This window comes from Macaca fascicularis, chromosome 16 (genome assembly GCF_037993035.2).
Source record: "Macaca fascicularis isolate 582-1 chromosome 16, T2T-MFA8v1.1".
Classification (NCBI taxonomy): Eukaryota; Metazoa; Chordata; class Mammalia; order Primates; family Cercopithecidae; genus Macaca; species Macaca fascicularis.
In genome coordinates, this window is record NC_088390.1 from 59,435,288 (window position 1) to 59,452,308 (window position 17,021).

At 57.2% G+C, this 17,021-nt stretch overlaps 1 protein-coding gene across 16 annotated transcripts in view; it reads left to right on the top strand.

Annotated features, from left to right (window-relative positions):
- Positions 1-17,021, top strand: part of ARHGAP23 (Rho GTPase activating protein 23) — a 95,618-nt gene that overhangs the window by 40,395 nt on the left and 38,202 nt on the right. For 9 of the 16 annotated variants that reach the window (XR_012425765.1, XM_065531443.2, XM_045374900.3 and 6 more), the window contains 10 exons: positions 1,709-1,870; positions 4,488-4,515; positions 6,416-6,511; positions 6,686-6,764; positions 6,896-6,950; positions 9,658-10,822; positions 12,641-12,796; positions 13,021-13,132; positions 13,344-13,401; positions 15,338-15,481. Coding sequence is in view for 15 of the 16 variants with exons in the window: in XM_045374900.3 (XP_045230835.2) it covers positions 1,709-1,870; positions 4,488-4,515; positions 6,416-6,511; positions 6,686-6,764; positions 6,896-6,950; positions 9,658-10,822; positions 12,641-12,796; positions 13,021-13,132; positions 13,344-13,401; positions 15,338-15,481 (2,055 nt within the window). In the remaining variant the exon portion in view is untranslated. Of the gene's footprint in view, positions 1-1,708; positions 1,871-4,487; positions 4,516-6,356; positions 6,512-6,685; positions 6,765-6,895; positions 6,951-8,471; positions 8,673-9,657; positions 10,823-12,640; positions 12,797-13,020; positions 13,133-13,343; positions 13,402-15,337; positions 15,482-17,021 lie in introns of those variants that run through there. The other 7 variants (XM_074019445.1, XM_065531447.2, XM_074019444.1 and 4 more) reach the window with 4 other exon arrangements.

Genomic DNA, 17,021 nt, shown 5'->3' on the forward strand with positions numbered 1-17,021 from the left:
CTGTCTCCCTCCACTGTGTGCGTGGACAGGAGGGTGGATGGTCCATGAATGAACTTGGCATCAGGACATTTGAGTGGCAGATGTTTCTCCAGCTATGAGAAGGGGACAAAAGGGGATGTTGCTAGTGAAGTGGGAATTCCTCACTCCAGAACTAATGAGGAGTTGAGGGGAGTGAGGAGTGTTGGTGGTGGGGGCTTCTTGCCCTCTGAGGGGCTTGGACTAGGGACAACATAGAGGTTAGGCCATGTGATGTTACGGATTTAAGAGTCCTCTAGGTGGCCTCTTGGCTTTTCAAAGCCAGGCAGCTTCCCCGTGGCTCCCATCTTCCCCAGCTGGGCTCCATGAGCACCATCCATCTGATACCCTCCTGTCACCCGCCTTCCCTCTCTGTTTCCCAAAGGGCACCCTCTCTCAGGCACTATCTGTTTTGCTTCTTGCCCCAGAAACAGACCTGTGTGCCCCCTCCAAACTCTTGCCTTCAGACACCTCTGCCACATCATCTTGGAGAATCCGAAGAATTTTGGGAGGTCTGACAGGAGGCTTAGTGTCTCTGAAACTCCCGGCCTTTTTTTTTTTTTTTTTAGACGGAGTCTTGCTCTGTCGCCCAGGCTGGAGTGCAGTGGTGCAATCTCAGTTCACTGCAACTTCCGCCTCCTGGGTTCAAGCGATTCTCCTGCCTCAACCTCTTAAGTAGCTGGGATTACAGGTGCCAGCCACCATGCCTGGCTAATTTTTGTATTTTTAGTAAAGACAGCATTTCACCCTGTTGGCCAGGCTGATCTCAATCTCCTGACCTCAGGTGATCCACCCGCCTTGGCCTCCCAAAGTGCTGGGATTAGGGGTGTGAGCCACCGGCCCAGCCACCCCCAGCCACCCCCATCCTTTCTGGTGAACCAGCCAGGCCTCTGGGCTGGGCTCTGGAGCCTCAGGAAGTCCCTTCAGGTGTCTGATGTCCAGTCCACTCCCTCTTGGTTCTTGGTCCCCCCTGTGTTCCTGCTGCTGTTCTTGAAGGATGGGTGGGTACCGGTCTGCTGTGCCTGTGTGTATCTGCATGTCTGTGATGCATGTGCATGCATCTGTATGTGCGTTGTGTGTGCAGGACTTTGATTCTCTGCAACTCTGTGCATATCTATGTGTCTACATAAGTGTGCACATATGTACTCATTTGTGTGTATCTGTGTGTCTGCACATTTGCACATGCTTGTCTGTATGTTTGTGGTATGTTCCATCTGCATGAGTGTATGTGGCTGTGGCTGTGGCTGTGTCTGCATAAGTATGTGTCTGTCTGGGAGTGCATGTATGTGTGCATGTGTGTGTGTGAGATTGTGCATGAGCTAAGACAACGACAGGCACTGTGCAGGAAGGCTATGTATCCAGGGTCCTGCACATAGTAGGTGCTCAGTGAACATTTGCTGAACTCAGCTGAACTGAACTGAATGAACTTGTTTTAGTGAGTTATTTTCCTGAAGGCAAAGACATTATGAGGGGACTGACTGTAAAGGAAAGAAGGAAAAAGCTATTGGGCTGATGAAGGTGGGAGAGGAAGGAAGGGATGAGGAGGAGGTCAGGGGAGGGAGGGTGCCTGGCAACCCTAGGGCGAAAGACCCCTTTCGGTGCGCCTCCGGTCTTGTGGGCTGCAGGAGGCGGTGCAAACAGCCAGAAGTGTCAGCAACACGGGCGCTCAGCCTGGCCTCCCTGTCTCCCACAGCTGCCACTGGGCCCAAGAGATGGGTGCTCTCCTAGGCGCCCCTTCCCCTGGCAGGGGCCGAGGACGCTGCTGCTGCACAAAAGTCCCCAGGACGGCTTTGGCTTCACTCTGCGCCATTTCATCGTGTACCCGCCCGAGTCGGCCGTGCACTGCAGCCTGAAGGTATGCCTGGCTCGCCACTGCCCTGGCCTGGTCTGAGGAAGCTTTCATGGGGGAGGGAGACTCTTTTGTGCCAGTCCCCTTCATGGTCCTTTGACCCTCTCAGAGACGGGGTCCCTCCTGGGGTCCGGCCTGACTCCCTTCTGCCGTGGCCTGGGGAGGAGGACTGCAGGGAGGCAGTGCCAGCCCTGGCTGGGTGATTTGCACTGTGTGACCATGGACAAACACTCTAATCACTGTGGCCTGGGTCTTCTCAGGAGACCAGGAGGGGTGGCTGGTGCAGGGCAAGGACCTTGCAGGTGGGCAGCCAGGATGCTTACCTCACACCTCCAGATGCTTGTCTCTGGAAGGCGAACAGTTGTCTGGGAGTTCCTGGGACTCCTGATCTACCAACTGCTTCTGAGCTGGGGCTGCTTCTCTCCTCTCCAGCGTGAGCTCTCAGGGGCCTAGCACTCCTGTGGAAGCCCTCCCAGCACACCCCTGGTCCCTGCTGGCGACAGCTCAGTGCGCTGGAAAGAGACCCAGGCTGGGACACAGGAGCCCAGAGTTCCAGTCCTGGGACAACTCCTCACTCATTGTGAATTTGGGGCTGCCTCCCCATCTCCAGGCTCCATTTCTCGTGCTGGAACCTGAGGGCATTTATCACCTTGACCCCTCAGAGTCCTTCCTGCCCTAATGTAAACGTTGTGTTCTCTGAGTCCAGGAACCAGGGGTCCTGACCCCAATCCAAGGCTGTGAGCTGGGGAGGGGGGTTCCCTGACAGCGAAGCAGAAGTGTGGGAAGGAGACAGAAGGGGCCCCAGGGAGTAACCAGAGCTCCCCACTAGGGCTCTGCTCCCCTTCCCACTTCTTTTCCAGCAGGGAGGAAACACTGATTTTGGACTCAATGAACCCCTCTATCCACTTTCCCTAGGGCTGGGATCTGCCTGCACAGCTAGCTATTGGGGACTCTCCCTTGGTCCCACCTATCAGAGAACCAAACAGGGGACTTCACTGTCTGTGTTCGTGTGCTCGCATGTCTCTGTGCACCACATGCTGGCCATGGACACGCACGTGTGTATCTCTTTATGTGTGCATATAGTGTCTGCAAATACATGTCATGTGTACATGTAACTTGCAGCTCTCACATGCATGCCGGAAGCTCTGGGGCTCCTGCATAACTGTTCTCATTGGCTACAGCTGTGCTTAAGAACATACGTGGGTGCTGATGGTGTGTGGAGGGAGCACAGACCCCTCCTTCATGCCCAAGGACACTAGCCCCTTAGTTCTCCAGAAACCCCAGTACTTCCTTCACTCTTTCCCCAGAATGTCCCTCTTTCTGCCCCCAGCACCTTCTCTCAGGGGACCCTGCTGAAGGGTGACAGCCAGGGATAGGCTGCTTCTCCTTTCCAGAACCTGCCCAGGGCTGGGAGGGGCCTTTGGCCTGGAGGCGGGAGGAGGCTGTGTTCTCCAGTCCTTCATGCTGCCGCCTGGGAGCCTGCAGGGAGCTCAGCCGTCCAAATGCATCTGTCTGCCTCTGCCACCCGCTCGCAGTGCTGTCAGTTTGCATCAGCTGGAGTGCACCCCACATGGGAGGATGGGGGCAGAGTGCTTGCTCCCAAGAAGAGCCCAACAGCCTTCTTGTGACCCACCCTACCCTCACTGCCCTCACTGGGGTGCCACAGAGGCCTGGGTTCCAGCCCTGGCTCTGCCACTGAGTCTCTGAGTGGCCTTGAACACACCTTGCCCTGTGAGCTATACAATGGACACATGTGTGGAGAGAGTTAGAAGAGATGACGCTGAAGGTCCGATCCAGCTCTAAAATGCCACATCCAGCTGGCTGAGCCTGTTCCTCTGACCTCCATGCCCTCCTTCCTCGTTCCCTGCCCAAGTCTAGTGCCATCACCTACCAGGGTGATCCCAGAGGCCTCCCAATGGGTCCCCTTGATACCCTGCACCCGGGTGCCAGAATCCTCTCCCCTAACTGGCATTTTCACCTCCACTCTCTCCCACAAAAGAACTTCCATTGGCTCCCTCTTTCTGTTCTGTAAGCCTGAGTGCTTTAGCCTGAGTATTGTCACTTGCAGTTGTTGACTTTCTCCTTTAACTCAGCGATTCAGCCCTTGGTGTGCTGTGAGCGCTTATCCCTGCCAGCCAGCATCTGCATGCCCCGCCTCCCTCATCCACAGTGCCTTCTCCCCGCCACCCTCAGATGCCTTTGAGTCCCCTCCCCAGGAGGACTCTAATCAGGCCTCCCCTTGGCGTTCCCTGGAGCCGATAGCTGTAGTTTGCACTTGTCATGCGCCTATCTGTGACTGCCCGGGTCTTCTGTGTGTGTGAGCCTATGTGATGCCTCCCGCACTGGGCTGGGAGCTCCCCCAGGGAAGGGGTCTTGGGTCACTTGCTGGATTGTGGGTTCCCCGATGGTTAAGGTGCTGGGGTGGTGGGGTCGCATGTCACTGGGGAACTTGGCTTGGGACCTGGTGCCCCTTGGACACCCCTCCTGTACCCTCCCCTGCTGAGCTACTTGGGAGGAGATAAGGGGTGGCAGGAACCTGAAGGGGCCCTGCCCACTGGAGCTGGGCCACCCTGGCTGCTGAGGGCTGGACTGAGGCCAACACCCACCCCTCTGTTCCCTGCAGGAGGAAGAGAATGGAGGCCGTGGAGGAGGTAAGGGAGGACTGGTGGGCGCTGGACCTGCACGGGGACTCATCTTCCAGCTCCTATCTCACCTTGTCCCTGCCAAGTCTGCCTGTCCTTTTCTGTGCCCCCTCCCTTGACTCCTGTTCCTGCCTTTGCTCCTGTCTGTGCCCTGGGTCTGGCCCCCTCTGGGCGCCTCTTCCTCTCTCTCTGTTCTCCCCCTTTCTTTTCTCACATTTGTCTCCCTTGGACATTTCCTTAACAGAAGTTTGCTGAGCTCAGCACACTATGGGCGGCACTCTGGGGAGCAGATGGGTGTCTGCACCTGGCCCCTGCCCTCAAGCTGCTCCCAGCCTAGAATAAGGCAGGGCAGGGCTACAGGGCCTGGGGGCTGGTGGTGGGAATGCTGAGCAAAGGCTGTCCTTGGAGGTGGAGATAGTAGAGTCCTGGTGGAAGTCAGGGGGCCCCAAGGTCTTTCTCTCCTACGATGTAAGCCTGACTCCCCTTGCTGTGGCCCTTGCTCCCCAGAGGCCCCTGGCAGACACCCAGGCTCCCAGGGTATTGAAAGGCAGAGTGCCTTCTCTGGCAGCCTTCCTGCTCCGACACTGGGGCTTCTGTTGGGCAGCCATAGGACACTCCTGCATCCCCATCCAGAGGCTGTGGTGGGGGAGGAGCCAGCTGGCCTAGAGCAGGCCCATTTCTCTGTTAGCTTAGAGTTAGCAGCACTTAGGAGCAGAGGAACTTTGTTGGGGTGCAATGCAATTTGTGCCCATCCTAGGGGCCTTGGACCTCTGCTTTGGAGCCCCTGAGCCTGGGGAAAGGAAGAGGTGAGGGATGTGAACATTAGGTGTCTTGCTGGGTCTGCGGGAGTGGGCATCCCTGCGAGGAGGGCATCTGACCCTGCCACGTGTCTTCAGAACTGTTATGGCCTCTTGTATGGCGCCCTTTCCTCTGTTTCATGACTTGTGTGTGCACCTGTGAATGTGAGAATCTGCCTCCCCCACTGGACAGGGAGCTCTGGAAGGACAAGGGCTGTGCTTGTTTATCCTTTTTTTGTTTGTTTTTTGAAATGGAGTCTGGCTCTATCAACCAGGCTGGAGTGTAGTGGTGCGATCTGGGCTCACTGCAACCTCCACCTCCCGGGTTCAAGCAATTCTCCTGCCTCAACCTCCTGAGTAGCTGAGGTTACAGGTGCCCACCACCGCAACCGGCTAATTTTTGTATTTTTTAGTAGAGACAGGGTTTCACCATGTTGGCCAGGCTGGTCTTGAACTCTTGACCTCATGATCTCTCTGTCTTAGTCTCCCAAAGTGCTGGGATTACAGGCGTGAGCCTTTTTTTTTCTTTTCTTTTTTTTTTTTTTTTTTTTGAGACAGGGTCTTGCTCTGTCACCCAGACTGGAGTGCAGTGGCACAATCCTGGCTCACTGCAACCTCTCTCTCCCAGGTTCAAGTGTTTCTCCTGCCTCAGCCTCCTGAGTAGCTGGGATTACAGGCACGCGTACTACCACACCCAGCTAATTTTTGTATTTTTAGTAGAGACGGGGTTTCACCATATTGGCCAGGCTGGTCTCGAACTCCTGACCTCAAGTGATCCACTCGCCTTGGCCTCCCAAAGTGCTGGGATTATAGGCGTGAGCCACCGCGCCTGGCCTGTTCATCCTTTTTAGTGTAGTTTTAGCACATAAAGAGGACACAGGAGGTGTTTACGGTGTGTCCCCATAGGTTTTCATTCTCCCAGGTCTGTGTCCTCCTGTCGGGTTCTGTGCCTCCATGGGCCTGCCCAATGTCCCCGTGGATGTGTGGTCCTGTGCATGTTTGTGACCGGGCGAGTGCGATCATTCTCTGAGTGTGTGTCCCCTGTGTGTGTAGCTGTGCATGGGTGTGACCTTCAGCAGCCACCCCCAGCTAACCTGGCTGATGCCCACCAGGACCCTCCCCCCGGCACCGCCTGGAGCCCATGGACACCATCTTTGTCAAGAATGTGAAGGAAGACGGCCCTGCCCACAGGGCAGGGCTTCGCACAGGTGAGCTGCCCCAGTTACCTGGGCTCTACTTTCTGCCTTCTGGCTAGGATTTGATTCTCGGATCCAGGTGTTGGGGAGGCTCCTATCCCCAGTGTTAGCCATGCCTGGTACAGGGGTTCTCAGATGGGGCCTTTGATGCCCCTTGGTCACCAGTCGTGCACTCCTTGTCCCCAGGAGATCGACTGGTAAAGGTGAATGGGGAAAGCGTCATTGGGAAGACCTACTCTCAGGTCATAGCTCTGATCCAGAATAGGTGAGTGCCCCTCACCCTTTGTCCCATATTATCTCCCCGCCCCTTTGCCCTGGGGGTGCCCTGGAGACCAGAATCCCTTCCTCCTGGACCCTGTTCATTGGCCCAGCCTGACTCTCTGCCTGTCTCTGTAGCGATGACACTCTGGAGCTATCTATCATGCCCAAGGACGAGGACATCCTCCAGCTGGTGAGTCCGGCCCCTGCAGCCTGAGAGGAGACCCCTGAGCCCTGGGGCAGCACCGGCTCCCCTGGGAGGCAGAGAAGGAAGTACTGGGAGGGCGCAGGCCGACATTGCCCAATTGGGGATGCCAAGCCCATCCCTGGGCTGGGGCTGGTTGTTGCTTCATTCGGAGCTGCTCTGTGCTGGGGGAGAGGGAGTCCTGGCCTTGGCAGGCAGGATTCCTGCCAGGGTATCTGGAAGGAGGGTGGCCCAACAGGCTTCGCCAGCCTGGCATGTTCTTGTCAGCTCCTAGTAGAGATGCCTGTTCCCTGCATCCTCTCCCCGCTTGGCCCTGAGTACTGCACCACGCAGTACCCAAGCAGCACACACAGGTACACAGCCACAGAGCACAGCCCCACAGTCCCACCCTCTGTATAGCACGAAGCACACCACAATACATACACAGCACCAGTCATGTGCCACAATAGAGACAACCACACAAGCACCCACTGCCACAGTTCACCCTCACACAGCGAAGTGCACCACAACACACACCCACAAACATTAAAACATGAAACACTCACCAGCCCCTTGGCTCCCTGCAGTACAAACAGCATAGTACCTCGCATACTCGGACCTCTCCACAACTACACACCCACGCCCCACTATCACAACATGTATGCCCGCAAACACCACAGCATCCTCCTGCCCATCTCAGCGCATGTGTCCACCCGTGTTACAGGACTCCAAATTTATACATTCGTCACCTCAGCATACCTAGAAGACAGCATGTAGCCTGCCACACAGAGAGCGTGGCCCAGACACTGCACGAAGCAGGCCCTGCACTCCCAAGCGTGCCCTTTCACACACACGCCCACACTTACACGCTGCCTCTTTGTGCCCGGAGCCCCGGGCGGTCCTCTCTGCCCAGTGCCCACCTCCCTGGTCTCATGGGTCCCAGCCAGATGGCGGCTTACTTGCCCCTGATGTCACTGTCCCCGGGGAGGCCCTGGGAGCCCCTGTGCTGGCTTCTGCTTTGGACGCACTCTCGTAATCACTGTAATCACAGTGCCATGCCTGGCACGATGCCCCTCTGGAAACCTCCACCCCTGACCTCGATTGTCCCCTTGCTCTTTCTGGGGAGAGGAAGGAAGGAAGGGGGGCTCTGAGATAGACTGTTCACCCCAAGTCTCAAGGCCCTTCCTGTACAGCTCCCCCAGGCTGAGGCGAGGCCAGCTATGGGGAAGTGACAGGGCGGGACCCTAGGATGTCCCCCACTCTCTCCAACTGGCAGGGGCAAGGAGTGGGAAGGGCAGCAGCCTCCAGTTCTTCTGCCCAGGCTGGGGTGGGCTGGCAGCCCCAGATGTCAGCATCTGGGGGCCTCCACTGGTCCCCGCATCTCCGCCAGCCGGAGGGTGGGGCCCAGGCATTCCTGTGGTTGGGAGCCAAGGCTGGAGGCCAATCGGGCCTCGGCAGCTGCTGACGCCACCACCGACGCGGCGAGGCCCCTCCACACCCATCCTCTCCTCCCTCCTCCTCCCGCCAGCCAGCCGAGAGAGAGCCGGGTGGGGGTGAGGGGGAGCCGCAGGGAGGGCAGACAGAGGGGGACCGGAGGCCCTGGCCAGGGCGACGCAGTGGTCACTGGGGGGGTTAGCCAGAGCTGGGGGCGGGCAGAGGCGGGCTGGGATGCTGCCGCCGCTGTGATGATGCCGGGAGCCTGGGGAGACGGCGGGATGGCAGGAGGGAGAGGTATGTGTGTGCCGGCCCCTGTGCCAGCTGGAGGGGCTGAGTGTGCGGGGGTGTGGTTTAGCTTGTCCTCATCACATGATGTTTGTGCCTGGGACTGGAGGTGTAGTTATTTGTGTGTGTTTCATTGTGTTTTACTGTGTGTGTGTGTGAGTGTGTCTCTGGGTGTGTATCTTCCGGTGTCTCCTCGTAGTTGGTGTGTGTGTCTGTTTGGTTTTACCCTCCCACCCTTTGGTTCTTTGGCCTGAGTTAGGCTCCTGGGCACCTCAGCAGGGGCCAGGCTGGGCCCAGGCCACAAGGCCGCTGTCCCTGGGAGCTGACTCCTTTTTTGGCTGGGCCTGGGCGCTGGCCCTGTCACTCCTTAGCAATGCAGCGTCAGCCTCAGCTCCCAGTGCCAAATTCCAGGCCCAGGGGTGGCAGAAGGTGGCTCAAGGCCCTTCCTTCAAGCCTGGCAGGAGGTGGGCAAATTCCTCCTCACCCCTGTGGCTCAGGAGCCAGCTCCCCATTCCCGGGGATGGAGGGGCAGCTGGGCTCTGCCAGCCTCTGCCCCACCCGGACACACCCCTAGCCGGCTTTCTTCTCTCATCTGCCACCTTGACTGGTCTCTGTGGGGTTTCCCGGCTCCACCCGAGGAGCTCTGGGCATTGGTGGACATAAGGCGCAGGCAGGCGGTGGAGGCCAGGACTGGGGGAGGACCCTAGGAAACAGATGCTGGAATGTTTGTGGCTAAGGCAGTCCTTGTCATAGTCTTAGCGAAATCCCACTTTTGCTGGAGTTTGCTCGTGTCTCAAAGGCTTCTTGCTTCTTCTTTGTTCTCTCCCTGGACATGCCCTTCCACCCCCACCCACTTGTGCCGCCCCCTCGTTCTCCCCACCGCTTGGTCCTCTCCCTTCATTCCCCTCCTGGGCTCCTTGACCTCCTCGGGCTGCCATGCCCCTACCCCATGGGACTTGTCTGGCCCTGTTCATCTGTCTGTGTCTCTGGCCAGGCCTACTCCCAGGATGCCTACCTAAAAGGGAACGAGCCGTATTCCGGAGAGGCCCGCAGCATCCCAGAGCCACCCCCCATCTGCTACCCCCGCAAGACCTACGCCCCTTCGGCCCGGGCCTCCACCAGGGCCACTATGGTGCCTGAGCCCACCTCAGCACTGCCCAGTGACCCCCGGAGTCCTGCTGCCTGGAGTGACCCGGGGCTCTGCGTGCCACCTGCTGCCCGTGCCCACCCAGACAACTCTTCCTTGGGGATGAGCCAGCCCCGCCCCAGCCCTGGTGCCTTCCCCCACCTCGCCTCGGAGCCCCGGACGCCCCGTGCCTTCCCGGAGCCTGGCAGCCGGGTGCCCCCCAGCAGACTGGAGTGCCAGCAGGCCTTGTCACACTGGCTGTCAAACCAGGTACCCCGCAGGGCAGGGGAGAGACGGTGCCCAGCCATGGCCCCCCGGGCCCGCAGCGCCTCCCAGGACCGGTTGGAGGAGGTGGCTGCCCCCCGCCCGTGGCCCTGCTCCACCTCCCAGGATGCCTTGAGCCAGCTGGGCCAGGAGGGCTGGCACCGAGCTCGCTCAGATGACTACTTGAGCCGGGCCACCCGTTCTGCCGAGGCACTGGGGCCGGGGGCCCTGGTGTCACCCCGCTTTGAGCGGTGTGGCTGGGCTTCCCAGCGTTCATCTGCCCGCACCCCTGTCTGCCCAACTCGGGACCTGCCAGGGCGCCAGGCCCCGCCCCCGCCTGGCCTGCAGGGCCTGGATGACCTCGGGTACATCGGCTACCGGAGCTACAGCCCATCATTCCAGCGCCGGACCGGCCTCTTGCATGCACTCTCCTTCCGGGACTCACCCTTTGGGGGGCTGCCTACCTTCAACCTGGCCCAGTCACCTGCACCGTTCCCACCAGAGGCCTCTGAGCCACCCAGGGCTGTACGGCCGGAACCCAGCACCCGGGCCCTGGAGCCTCCTGTGGAGGATCGCCGCGATGAGGTGGTCCTGAGGCAGAAGCCCCCGACGGGCCGCAAGGTTCAGCTGACCCCCGCAAGACAGATGAACCTTGGATTTGGTGACGAGTCCCCAGAGTCAGAGGCCAATGGGCGAGGGGAACGCCTGGGCAGGAAGGTGGCCCCTTTGGCCGCCACTGAAGACTCTCTGGCTTCCATCCCCTTTATTGGTGAGTGATGGCACATGTGGCTGTCCTGGGGGACTTGGCTGTTGGCTTTCTGTGTCCTGCTGTACCCCATCTGCCTGTCTATCATGGGCAGAACTCGGCTGGGTGCTAGTGGGATCATCTTGTTTCTCTGTCAATTCATTCATCTGTTCATCCATCCATCCATCTATTCTTCCATCTTTCCTTCTGTTCTCTGTCATCCTTTCTTCTATCCTACTTCTCATTCATTTATCCTTCCAGCATCTTTCCATACACTCTTTTCTCCCTCTCTCCATCCATCCATCCATCCATCTATCCATCCATCCATCCATCTATCCATCCATCATCTGTTCTTCCTTCCTTCTTTCCTTCCCCTCTCCCTCCTTTGTTCATTCATTTGTTCCATCCATCCATTCATCCATCCATCCATCTATTCTTCCTTCTTTATTTTCTTCTCTCTCACCTTCTTTTGTTCATTCATTTGTTCCATCCTTTCTTCCACCCATTCATCCATCTTTCTTTCTTTCGACTCTTCCTTCCATCCTCCCTTTGTATCTTTCCCTCTTTGTCCCTTCCATCCACCCTCCATCCCTCCATCCACTCACCAGATATTTGTGTTAGGCCCTGTGTGTGGTTCCATGCTCTCCTGGACTGGATGGTCCAGCAGAGGGTGGTGGACAGGCAGGAACAATCCATTGGGATGGGCATGTGGTGAGACAGGGAGCTTAAGGAGAAGGGCTCGGAGAAGGGCTGTGGTGAGAATCTTGGAGAAAGGACATTTGGCCTAAGACTTGAAGGATGAGAAAGAGTTCATCAGGGGAAGAATATTCAAGGAGAGGAAATATAATATGCAAAGACCCTTAAGTGAGAGGCAGGACCCCCCTTCTGGGTTGTAAGGATCCTTTCAAGCCCAAGGGTCTCATCAGTCACTGGGGTTGGCTTTTGAAAGCATTGGGAACCCTCTAAGGCTTGCCTTGCCTTCGACTGGATGCAGGAGAGGGAGAGGCAAGAGAGTAGAGCGGCTGGGTGATGCCCAGGTTTCTGGCCAGGCTTGGAGATGGTGCCTCATCCCCGTGTTGGGAGTGAGAGGGGGAGAAAGTTCAGGACTGTTGAATATGAGATGCCCAGGAGGGAGCAGGATAGACGGGGCTAGGGAGAAAGAGCAAGATGCAGGGTAATGGAGAGGGATGGCGGGAGATGGGAGGTGAGCTCACCCTACCAGACAGTGAGAGGGCGGAGGCCTGGGGCAGGGGGAAGACACAGCCCTGGCTCCCCCAGCCAGCCTTCGGTAGAGCAGAGACACAGCCCCTTCTGTGAGTAAGGAAGGCTCTAGGCTGTGGCCAGGAGAGGCAGTCTCTTCTTCCAGAGCACACTCTGTCTGAGGGGGAGATGTAATCTCTCCCCTTGAGGAGCCCCAACTGATGGGGGAGCCCTTACCTTAGGAAGCTCTCAGTCTGATGGGGAAGACACTGCCCCTGCCCTCAGAAGGCTCTTGGTCTGAGAGGGGAGACACAGTTCATTCTTTCTGAGTGCCCTCAGTCTGATGGTGGAGACACTGTTCCTGCCCTCAAGAGGCTCCCAGTCTGATGGGGGAATATTGGCTCTGTCCTCAGGAGCCCGGTCTAAGGAGGGTGGCTCAGCCCCACTCCTGAAGGGAAGGATTCCATGGCCACAGTCTGGACAGTGGGCCAGTCACGCTTGGCAGTGGGCATGTTGCCAGCAGGACCCTTTGAGATGTGTTTGAGCCCGGAGGCGAGTGGCACAGGGGCTGGCAAGGCTGGGGTGGGGCAGGCAGGCTCCGCTCTCTGCCGCCTTCACACCTCTCTCCCTTCACGTGCACAGATGAGCCCACCAGCCCCAGCATTGACCTCCAAGCCAAGCATGTCCCTGCCTCTGCTGTGGTCTCCAGTGCCATGAACTCGGCCCCCGTCCTGGGCACCAGCCCATCCTCCCCGACCTTCACCTTCACCCTCGGACGCCATTACTCGCAGGACTGCAGTGAGCACTCCCCACACCCCCAGCCCCACCCTCTCCCCCGCTGCCCAGTCCCAGGGATTTCTGTTGGGCCTGCTGCTTGATGTCTGGCCTCTTCCTCTGGTTTCTGCTCCTCCTGGGGCCCCTTGGGAGAGTCACCTCCTGCCCCTGCCCAGAAGGGAGGGCTCTGGGAAGCCCCTGACCTGCTGCCCCACTGACCCTGAGGCCCGACATGGGTGGCTTTGCAGGTAGCATCAAGGCTGGCCGCCGCTCCTCCTACCTGCTGGCCATCACCACGGAGCGCTCCAAGTCCTGCGATGATGGGCTCAACACCTTCCGCGACGAGGGCCGAGTTCTGCGGTGAGGCGCTGTCTGGACATGGGGTGGGGTGGCCACAGCCACCCTGGCCAGCTGCTCTGGGGCAGGGCTCTTGGCCCTGGGGTCCTCTATGCAGGGGACAGTGTGCCTCCCCCACTGGAAGGCCTCTGGGCCTTGGGTTTTGGTGGGTGACGAGATAGTGAGGTCCCAGCTCTGCTGCCCACATCCCTCACCCTTGACCCTCGCTTCCCAGGCGCCTGCCAAACCGCATACCCAGCCTGCGGATGCTCCGGAGCTTCTTCACCGACGGGGTGAGCTGCAAGTGTGTGTGTGCACAGGAGCGAGGGTGCGGGGAGAGAGGGTGTTGGGGAGGTGGGGCCACAGTCTTGGCATGGGGGTTCCTGCTCCAGCTCCTGCCTTCCCCCTCCTCCCTGCACCCCTCACCCTTGTGTCCACCGTGGGACTCGCCCTCTTCTGTGGGCCCTAGCATCCCTGAATGACACCACGCAGCCCCACCCAGGGGCCTCTGTCTGGACTGCCTCTTTCCAGACCCATCCCCCATAGCCACATGACTCACTTCTCCACTGTCTTCACGGCTTTTTAGGTCTTCCCTGAAATTCTAGCCTCCACTGACATTTCACGCCTCCCTTCGCTACTCTATGTTTTCCTCCTCAGCACGCCTCATGTACAATTGGTGTTTCCCTTCCTCCCTGCCTGGCTTCCCAGCTAGAATAGAAGCTCCCCGAGCTTATATTTGGGGCTTCATTTGTTTCCTTCACTACCCTCAGTCAGTATTTGCATCGCGTCTTGTCTTCATGGGACGGGGTCAGGGGTGGACACTGGAAAGGTGTGGCCGGAACACAGGGTTGAGATTGGTGGACAGGTGGAGTTCCCAGCCTCAGCACTTGGGGACGTAGGATCAGGCCTGTGATAGCCCCAGCTGTTTGTTTGTTTGTTTTGAGACAGAGTCTCACTCTGTTGCCCAGGCTGGAGTGCAACGGCATGATCTTTGCTCACTGCAACCTCCATCTCCCGGGTTCAAGCTATTCTCCTGCCTCAGCCTCCTGAGCAGCTGGGATTACAGACATGTTGCACCATGCCCGGGTAATTTTTGTATTTTTAGTGGAGACGGGGTTTCTCCATGTTGGCCAGGCTGGTCTCGAACTCCTGACCTCAGGTGATCCACCCACCTCCGCCTCCCAAAGTGCTGGGATTACAGGTGGGAGCCACTGCACCCAGCCTCAAGTGATCATCTCCCAAAATGCTGGGAGTACGGGCATAAGCCATCACACCTGGACGTATTGTTGTTTTTAAAATCATATATATATTTTTTATGCGTGATTTTTTTTTTTTTAGATGGAATCTCACTCTATTGCCCAGGCTAGAGTGCAGTGGCACTATCTCAGCTCACTGCAACGTCTGCCTTCTGGGTTCAACCGATTCTTGTGCCTCAGCCTCCCAAGTAGCTGGGATTACAGGCATGCTCCACCACACCTGGCTAATTTTTGTGTTTGTAGTAGAGATGGGGTTTTACCATGTTGGCCAGGCTGGTCTTGAACTCCTGACCTCAAGTGATCTGCCCGCCTCAGCCTCCCAAAGTGCTGGGATTATAGGCATAAGCCACCATGCCCGCCGCACCTTTCCCCGGCTGTTTTTTATTATAGATGGACTGGAAAAGCCATCTTGATGTCAAGCCCTCTGTCTCATTGGTTGGTTGAACACCCCGGTGATGTTGGTACCTAGTTTATTTCTTATCACTTCTTCTGCTTACTTAACTCTCGCTTGACTTGCACCCTCTGCGGCTGGAGTCCTGTTGACACTGTCACTTCCTCTGTTTAACTCCTTGTGGACATGACTACCTGCTCCACTCACTCAGCCTTTGTTGATGTTCCCACTTCCCCTGTTTATTTAACTCCTCATTGACATGATCACTTCCTCCATTTCCTTAATTCTTCTAAGTCTATAAAGTTACAGGAGGCTCCGGATTGGCTCCTCTAGCGTGGTGAGGCATGTGGTCTGCTGGTAGGTCATAGCCTTTCCTCCTTTCTGGCTTCTCCTTTATGTATTTCTCATGACCTCAACACAAGTGGTCCAGAGAGGACAAGCAACGCCCATGAGGTCACACAGCACATCGGGGTGTAGCACAGACATATACCAGGCCTGTGCGGCTGCAAGTGGTCCATGGGGTTCCTGAGATGCTGGCATTGTGGGAGCCACCCTAAATTGTCCTCTGTTGTCTCCCTGCAGTCCTTGGATAGCTGGGGCACCTCTGAAGATGCTGACGCTCCTTCTAAGCGACACTCAACCTCTGACCTCTCAGATGCAACCTTCAGTGATATCAGGAGAGAAGGCTGGTTGTATTATAAGCAGATTCTCACCAAAAAGGGGAAGGTAAGATGGGTGGAGGAATGAGGTGGAAGCTGAACCCTCCAGCTTCTCCTAGGCCTACCCTGACAGCCTCTGGAGCCAGAAAGAACCAGTGTAGGTTGTGCCATGAAGGATGGAGGTTAGATGCTAGGAAGAACTTCCTGGCAGGGGGATTTGAAGAACTTATGTAAAAGAAGTTAACAAAAGAAGTGGATTTTGCTGTGGGATGCATCTGATAAAGTCGTACTTGGAATTCTGGCGAAATCATCCCATAGTGGCCCTGGCTTGACAGGCCATCCTGAAGATGGCCACTGGGGCTCATGGAAAACAAGGAGCAAGGCTGGGGTGATTTCCGTAGGAGAGCTAAGGCCCAAGAAGAAGGCAGGCAGGCCAGCAAAGGGCTTAGTGTTCATCCTAAGGGCAACCAAAACTCTTGGGGGCTTTTGCCAAGGGAGTTACAGCTTTAAAATGTCCATTTGGCTCTCTGGGAGTGAGTTAGGGAGGGGCCACGCTGGAGGCAAGAAGACCAGTTAGCAGCCACCATGGAGATCCAGGTGAGAGGCGAAGGGGGCTTCGGGGAGTAGATGGGGAGGGCCTGGGAGGGAACCAGCAGGACCCTGAGAGGAGAAGGGCAGGGCCACTGGAACCAGGGGGCGCAAACCCTGGCCCAGGCTGCGCTGTGGGCTGGAGAAGTGGGAGGAGGGACCACTGCCTTCCCTCCCGGCGATTAGGATGAACCTGGGTTTGACTCTTGACTGCATCACCCATTGCTCTGAGAGCCTTGGTGAGTCACCTGGCCGTGACTCAGTGTCCTCGTCTGTAAGTGGAGCTAACAGTAATCCCTAGCTCATAAGCCTATTGCTAAGGATTAAATGAGATGATCTAAGTAAAGGGTTTACCCAGTGCCCGGCACTTGGAGCTGCTGTACTTCTGCTTACTGCTATTTGTTTTCCTTTTTTGAGATGAAGTCTCGCTGTGTTGCCCAGGCTGGAGTGCAGTGGCACGATTTCGGCTCACAGCAACCTCTGCATCCCAGGTTCAAGCAATTCTCCAGCTTCAGCCTCCAGCTTCAGGTGCTCACCACCAAACCTGGCTATTTTTTTTTTTTTGGTATTTTTTTAGTAGAGACAGAGTTTCACCATGTTGGTCAGGCTGGTCTCAAACTCCTGATCTCAAATGATCTGTCTGTCTTGGCCTCCCAAAGTGCTGGGATTACAGGCATGAGCTACCGTACCTGGCCCACTTACTGCTATTTGAATTTTCTACCCTGCCTTCTGAGGTCTTGGGGGCCCCTGGAAAGAACATAAGCTTTGAAGCAGGCAGACTTTGAGTTCCTGTCCGGCCATATATCAAGCACATGGCTTTGGGCACCCCACTTACCTTCCCTGAGCCCCACTTTCTGATCTGTACGACGGGAACAATATTATCCTACCCCAAGGGCTGCTGTGGATTAAGTGAGGGTGAAGTCCAGGCAGGACTGGCGCTCCTCTGTGGAGAATGACTAAGGCCTCCCTGCTTGGGAGCCTCTGTGGAGGTTCTGGGGAGTTAGTGGTGAGGGAGCCAG